This window comes from Trachymyrmex cornetzi, unplaced genomic scaffold (genome assembly GCF_001594075.2).
Source record: "Trachymyrmex cornetzi isolate Tcor2-1 unplaced genomic scaffold, Tcor1.1 scaffold824, whole genome shotgun sequence".
Lineage (NCBI taxonomy): Eukaryota > Metazoa > Arthropoda > Insecta > Hymenoptera > Formicidae > Trachymyrmex > Trachymyrmex cornetzi.
Window position 1 is genome coordinate 16,157 of NW_017300163.1, and position 7,988 is coordinate 24,144.

The 7,988-nt window shown below is 33.4% G+C and overlaps 1 protein-coding gene across 1 annotated transcript; it reads right to left on the reverse strand.

Annotated features, from left to right (window-relative positions):
• Positions 1-1,393: 1,393 nt before the first annotated feature.
• On the reverse strand, positions 1,394-7,057 carry LOC108768704 (uncharacterized). Its single transcript, XM_018519240.1, has 5 exons — positions 6,839-7,057; positions 3,666-6,639; positions 2,792-3,441; positions 2,450-2,577; positions 1,394-2,339 (listed from the first exon to the last, which is right to left on the reverse strand). The coding sequence occupies exons 1-5, from the start codon at positions 6,944-6,946 to the stop codon at positions 1,394-1,396; spliced, it is 4,806 nt and encodes a 1,601-aa protein (XP_018374742.1). The 5' UTR covers positions 6,947-7,057.
• Positions 7,058-7,988: the final 931 nt, after the last annotated feature.

A 7,988-nucleotide genomic window follows, 5' to 3' on the forward strand; every position in this document is an offset into this window, starting at 1 on the left:
TATAAAACAAGAGAAAATGCAAATATGTGTGCATATTTCATAGATATTATCTTATATATATATTCTATTTCTTAAAAATTATCTTGTATGTCTTTTCTACTTTACACATCATACATTTCCTAAAAATCATTCTTGTTTAGAATTACAAACTGTCAGTCTTTTAATTTCGTGTATATGATTATATCATTCCTTATTTTATGTATTCCTTTATATTTTACAATATTAAGACTAAAATGTAAGGGGAAGTAGGAGTCAGCGCGATAATCGTTGCGCAAGTATAATAATGGAAATTTTTATATGTCCATTTTTAATGTAAAGTATAACAATATAAAAAGTTGGTATAAAATCCATACGCGTTTTAATTTACTTCAAGTCATTCTCAACGGTATCAATATAATTATAATTTACAATTTGGCACCATGGTTGATGCACTACTTGTATTAAATTAGAATTATATTGATATACCGTTGAGGATGACTTGAAGTAAGTCGAAACGCGTACGGATTTTATATCAACTTTTTATATTGTTATATTTTACATTAAAAATGGACATATAAAAATTTCCATTATTATTATACTTGCGCAACGATTACCGCGCTGACTCCTACTTCTCCTTACATTTTAGTCTTTATATTATTAAATATCAAGAAGTCCTTTGACATTAATTGTTATTCTTTATATTTCAATGTATACTCTCATGCTATTAGAAAATATTGTCAATCTGAACTTCTGAACACGATAGTCATAATTCATGATATTCAATCATTTCGATTATTTCCTCTTATGGCTGTGTTCAGAAATTTTACCCCGGTGCACCCAAGTATCACTTCATCTTTGTTTAACATTCGATAAATAATAAGAATAAAATGATATCTGGGTACACCCGAGTGAAGTTTCTAAATGCGATCTGTAATGATAACGTAAAACTGATAGAACCAATAATTATTTCATTTCTAAAAATATAATCATTTCTCGGATAAAATTTAAAATAAAAAAAATTTACATATAAACGTTTCATAAAATAATTATAAGATATTAAGAAATTATGTTAGCTTTATAATATTTTATCTTGTTAATACAACTTAGGCAATATATGTGAAGATATGGTCATCATAACATTTTATGAATTTTCATGATATTTAGGAATAATGTATGGTTCTCTCGAATTTTAAGCTGCTTGCAATGAAAACATAAATGTACTATTTATTATAACAATCGTGTACTGTTCAAGATAAAAATAAAAATTATTTATACGTCACGAAAATGATCCCACATAAGTGAGAATATCCTATTTTACAACTAATTGCCCATAAAAAATAAAATACAATAGAATACATCTCTAAATAAGTAAGTAATAAAATTATATATATATATACATATAAAACAATTTCTGTCAAAGATTTTGTAGTTGCTTATTATCAGATTTTGTTTTTGTAAGTGACACATTAGGTACAGTTAAACTGTCACTTGGATCTTGAACGCTTTCAGATGTATTTGTAGTACTGGATCTTTCACTGTTGGAATTTGAATTTTGGAATTTAGGCGTGGAAGTCCTTCCTTTTAAGAGTACAGCTTGCTCGGTACTCTTGCTAGCTTCTTTGATTGATATCGATGATACATCACTAATATCTGGAAAGCCATTTGAACCATGTTGTTTCTTAGTAGGAGAAATCATCCTTCTAGCTGTATTTATTGGTGTAACATCCGAATTCGAAGATGAACTAAGAGCACTTGCTTCTCGAGTTTTCTTTAGTGTCGTGACTGCCCAACCTAAACCTAATTTTTTCAAAGCTGTTTCCATTTCTTCTGGTGATGAGGTATGTTTTAACACATCCGATGATGGAGAACTAGTTATTTCGGAAATACCAGATAATCCAGAAAAACTGTACACACTTGTAGACGTCAATTTATGTTTACTTTCTTTATTATTAAAATCAGTACTTATGGAAGAACCAAGTTTATCTTTTGTTTGAGAAACAAGTTCTTCTGTGGTTGTATTACATTGTAACTGTTTATTACATTTTTCGAGCATATACTCCCTTTCAGCATCAGTTTTTGTTTCTGTAATACAATCAGCCATACTTTTTAATTTTTCGGGAGAATTGCAAATAGTTTCTTGTGATTTCTGTACAAAAGATAACTTTTCAATAGAATGTTTTATATTAGATAACGAATCTGCCGGTTTCTTTGAGGAATTTTGATTTTGTTGAACAGGTAAAGGAGCAACATGAAGAGATGGCTTAGATTTTGCTGGGCTCTTGCTACTTTTATTAACTGTATCCGTTGTATCAAATTCCACTATCGTTGATAATTCATGTCCTGATGATTCTAATTCTGGTCTGTTTAGATTAAAATAAAATAATTAGATTAGTTCATGAAATGTAAGGAATTTAAAACAAATATATAATTGAAACAGTGATACTAAACAGAATTATTAAATTAATCTTACCTATACAGTCCATTTAATAATGTAACAGGAGGTTTAGGCCTTGCGCTTATTGATGTCACATTTCCATGGTTGCGCAATATTTTGGGAATGCCAGTTAATACAGGAATAAAATCGTTTTCTTTTGTTGTCTACAAATATATATATCATATAAAATAACTCATACATAAAAGTTGTTTTATTATAAATAACATTAATATTTATCATATTTTTTACATATCATAAAATATGCTAAAATCTTCATATATTTAAATACATACAAATATTTTATCCTTTTTCACGATTATATTTTTAAGTATATATAAATGTTCAGTATATACATATACAAATAAAAATATTATTTACCTCTGGAATAGAAGCAAATTCTTTTATAAGGCTACTGTCTTTTTCTTGTTCTAATGAGGCACTTTTTTTCAAATTAAGATCCTTAAAAGGCGACGTTTTTTGTTGTGTTTCATTATTTTCTTTCGAAGCTGCAAAGGCGGTGCTTGCTTTGTCCAAATTTTTACTCTGTTCTAAAATTTCTTTTGACAATTTCTCTATTATCTCTTCTTCATGAAGAGGAACTGTACACGGGGGCCAAGAGTTACGCTCCAACGTTTTTGTTGCCGACATTGCCTGAGGTTTTTGCTGCATTTTAAATCGGTTAAACTGTATATTAACTTTTTCATTACTAATAATTTTTGGCTTAGCTTTGCCTTCTACTACTTTGGATTCCTGTACATGTGCATTAATAGTATCTACTAATTTACTTCTGGGAGTGGAAGTGATCGCCTGGATTTCTGCATCACACGAGGTTTCATCCTTTGAAACTTCTTCGGTTCCTCGCATAATTCTTTGTGATTCAAGGAGAGTTCTTGCAAGTTGAGCATGAATTTCTTCTATACTGTCAATTAATCTGCGTACTGCTTGTGTATCATTACGTGCTGGTTTTGGTGTAGATAATTGTAATAAGCTAGTGTCATCGCTTGGACTGATTAGTGAAAGATCCATATCTACAATAAATAAATAAATATAAATATATATATATATATATATGCTATTTTAAGTTTTGTATATGCAGAAATAATATTTCATTAATATATTCAATATATTATTTCATTGAATGTTAATAGTAAATTGTATAGAATTAATTGAAAATACAACATAAAAATATGTTATGGATAATTAAAATTAAGTTGCACACACATATTAAATAAATAATTTTTTAATATTTCACCTTTTTGTTCATTTCGTACTTTTTCAATGAGGTCAGTTAATGATGCTATTCTTTCTGTACATAAGTTTTGTAGATCTTCGTATTTTTGCAATATTTCAGGACAATTTTTCAAAGCATAATCGTGAATATCATCAAATTTTATGTGTAACAATTTACATTGGAGATTTTTACATATACAAACTTTAGATGATGGCTGTGAAACAACAGGTATATGTTTTAATTCTTCAGATTTCTGACAAACATCCAATGAATCTGTTAAAGTAGACTGATCACGTTGTGTCGATGATATCACAGTACTATCATTAGTCTGAGAATCATTTAAACTAAATCTAAGCATTCTACTAATCTTATCACGATGTGGAATGTTTGATGGCATCATCATTGTACGTGGTGAAGGAGTTTCTGGTGTAGAAACAGGACTAATGTCCTGTAATCTTCTTAATTCTCTAGGTCCTGGAGAATCAAGCATTTCTAAAATCGGCGTGACGTTAGCCAGAGCGTCAAATATTGATTTAGGCTTTATTGGTGGTGGGCTTGCAAATGACGTTGATGTATCTGAAGTATCTTTCATCCGAATCCACCTTTTTGTTCGAGTTTGAACCCGATACGGCTTACCCTCTTGATCTTGATCGTTCAGGCCTGAAATTGTCTGTGAGCTTTCGGCACTAGCATCTATCGATACTCTTGTTTCTTGCGATGGATCTGTCTCATCATCAATTTGCGCAGATTCACTCATATGAATATCAACTCTTCTAGTAGCTGTATCTGGTGTATCCAAACATTTCGTTTTCTTTTGAGGAGTCGAACGAGAGCCTGACTGAATTCTCGAGAATCTCTTCATAGGTAATGTCGCTTTAGAACTAACTGATGCTGAGCGAATTTTTTGATAAATTCGAGGTGATGGTCGCTTCGACATTCTCATGCTATTTTTCTTCTTTTTAGGTGTTACAATTATTTCTCTTTTATCAATTTCAATAATCATACCACTAATCTCAGAGCTTGTTGAATCATTGCTACTATTGTCTGTCTCTGATGTAACGATAGTAATTTTTGGTTCAATCGGATGCGGTATTCGTTCAATTGTATCTCTACTAGACTGTGGCATATGCACATCTTCTTGAGGTAATTCCACTTGTACACTCTTATTCTCTGCTGGACTCGTTTTTTCTGTTGGACTCGTTGTTTCTGTTTGAACAGCAATCTCAATCTTTTTTATAGGTGATTTATCGGGTTTCTTCATCTTATGATCTTTTCTAATACATTCGTCACTACTAGACATATTTAAAACTTTAATTTCAGGTGACAAAGGCTTGGCAGTACTAGCGTCTGATGTTTTTGTTGGCATTTTATCTTCAAAGAGCGGCTTCATGCTGACATTAAATATGTTATCTGGTAAACTGGTACCAAATTCTTGTAACAACAATCTTTTTTGTCTTTCAACTTTTTTCAGCATATCCAATACTTGTTCTTCCCGTGACATTTCGCTATCTTTATCCCATTGTGTATGACAAACATCTACTTGCTGTTTAACAAGATGAGGATCTTCCCACGTGCAATGAGGTACATCATCGTGCAGGCCGTCTTTCTTTTGTATTGGTAAAGTAATGATTCTTCCTGTAAGATGAGTGCGTCGGGTCGGTACACTGTCTGTACTACAAATCTTCTTAGTTGCACGGTTTAATTTCTTTTTACGTTCTTCTTGATATTTATTTTTTTGATGTAATCGCACGCATGTATCTTCTTCTGCAGATTGAATTTGACTAGCTTTCAGCTTGCGTTCTTCCTGAGCAAGATGATCTAGGTTTTGTAGGAGGGCTTGATAATCTCTCCGTACTTTTTCTCGCAAAATCGCATCTTCGCCACGACGTTCGGCACGATGTTCAGCATTTAATTTATGACTTTTGGATATATGCGTTTCTATATTCTCTGCATTTTTTATTACTTGTGCCACTTCCATGGCACTTGGCTCATTTCTGATATCAATTCTTTCAACCATAGGAAGAGGTCTATCATAAATATATCTCTGACACATAGTGCGATCACATTGTGATTGTACTTTGTTCTTTGTTAAAGCTGGAGTTTTTGGAGTCGTATTGCATGTAATTTGTTCTATAGCATCAGAAAAATATGACGAATCATCGCTAGTTGAACTAGAATTGTTAGAACTGCTGACACTGCTAGTGTCATCTGATTTTTGTGTGTAATCTTCTGGATTGTATTTTATTTTATCAGATTTAGTTGGAATAATGCTCATACTTGGCACTGTTCTTCGTGGGATTTGATCATCACTTGTATCATCAATAATATCCTCAATATGATCTGATATATATTTGTCTATTTTCTTCCTTAAGAATAATTCAGGAGACTGTACAACAGATTTCTTTTGTAATCCTGAAGGACCTGGTTTAGATGATAATGTTTTTTGGTGTTCCATTAGATTAGACTTTTTTACTTTTCTAGGTGATTTTTTTTTAAGAACTTTTTTATTCTTTCTTTTTGGAGTTAACGCTTCATGTAAAATTTCTTTATTTATATTTTGGTAAGGATTCCTTTCTGTCCAGTCATTTTCCTCAGGTAGCTTTGGAAGTTTGGCTATCATTGCAGCCCTTACATTTTCTATTTCGCGTACTCTACGTAATCTTTCTTGATGAGCTGCTTCTGCATCATCTATCTGTTTTGTTTCCTTCATGCGTTCCATGGCATCCTTTCCTCTTTTCAAAGCCATAACTCTATCTTTCTTTCCTTCTTCTTCTATTATCGTATTTGTATCTGGTTGCAAAACAGCAGAAGCATGAGCTTGACCGATATCTTCCAAATCTTCCTGATACTTGCGTTGTATGTCCATAATTTTTCTATCATGCATCTGCTTGAGTTCTGACTTCCCATCTTTCTCTAATTTGCTAAGTTCTTCCCTCGCTATTTTCTTAGCACGTTCTAAAAGTCGATTTGATATCTCCTTTGACTGCTGTCGAACCTATAATGCACAATGTCACTTTAAATTTAACATATGTTTATATTGTCAAGCACATAGGACACAATCACACGCATACAGAAAATTGACAGTTCAATTTGTTTATATAGATTTTATTTCTAATTAAAAGAAATCAGTAACTCAATATTTCTTATTCCTTTCATTCGAGTAAAGTTTGAAAATTTTCAACGAATGCACGTACCTGCTCCAAGCGTAATCTTCGTCGACGATCACGTTCGTTCTTCTTAATTTGATCTAAATCTGATAGCACCATTCTTCCACGACGTACATTTACAGGATTCCCAGTCATGGTAACGTGTATTGATACATTTCATTGAGAAAAATTGCGTTAACTTGCATGAGCTCTCATTAACATAGCCGCGTACAATACAGTTTAACTCAAATTTAAAATGACAGAAGAACGGCCATGTCAGTTTCTAGGGAATGGCTGCGTTCAGCAAAGAAAACAGCGCAACCATGATGTAAGGGCGCGTTCTCACCTTGATGGAAAAACAGAAAGCGGAAAGCAATAGCCAATCATAAATTACGTTGGTAGCAAGTTTGTATGGATATACCCTGAGGCTGGATCCTCATACAGACACCGGCGCTTTGACACAGAACACTGATTGGTGAAAAGCCGGTTGTGGGGGTAAAATTTACTCCCACCACCCGTTTTTCATCAATCAGCGTTCGGTGTCAAAGCTCTAATTTTACCCCCACAACCGACTTTTCACCAATCAGTGCTCTGTGTCAAAGCGCCAGTGTCTGTATGAGGATCCAGGCTAAGGTCGGAATTAGACTACGCGTTGAAGAATGAGATTAAAGATTGAAAGATTGAAGTTTGTCCAATCAGAAAAAAGGGAATTTCTTTGTCCTCATTGGTGAAATTTCAATCTTTAATTTTCAATCTCAATCTTCAATGCATAGTCTGATTCCGGCCTAACAGTGTGCCGTATCGCATAAAGTGCATAATGGGGGGTGATCCCGGCTTAATTGGACACTACCAATCACAGCGACCGGTGCTTAGGAGCTTTGTAGTCTCAAGCGCTGTGAGTGGCTCGTGTCCAATTGAGCCGTGTCCAACTGGGTGCCACCCCACGTGACGCGTTCAGTGAAAACGTACCATAAGCGAGTCAACTAATCAGAATCTTTCCTTTCCTCCCATTCCATGGAAAAGAAGAATTTTGATTGGTTGATTCCTTTATGCATTATGCATTATGCGTTATGCGCAAGAGTGTGTGCTGCGGCCAATAGCATAAAAAAGCATCTTTAAGCGGGGAGCACAGACTCTTATAGCGTTTTCGGCCCGGCCAGGTTTGCACCAACTTGGGTTGGATTAATGGCGTTTTGCG

Bases quoted from the DNA above. Each gene is read 5' to 3' on its own strand.
- LOC108768704 (XM_018519240.1), bottom strand. From the start codon at position 6,946: ATGACTGGGAATCCTGTAAATGTACGTCGTGGAAGAATGGTGCTATCA. The intron at 6,640-6,838 runs GTACGTGCATTC...TGTGCATTATAG, and splicing joins GAAGATTACGCTTGGAGCAG to GTTCGACAGCAGTCAAAGGA. The intron at 3,442-3,665 runs GTGAAATATTAA...TATTTATTGTAG, and splicing joins AGTACGAAATGAACAAAAAG to ATATGGATCTTTCACTAATC.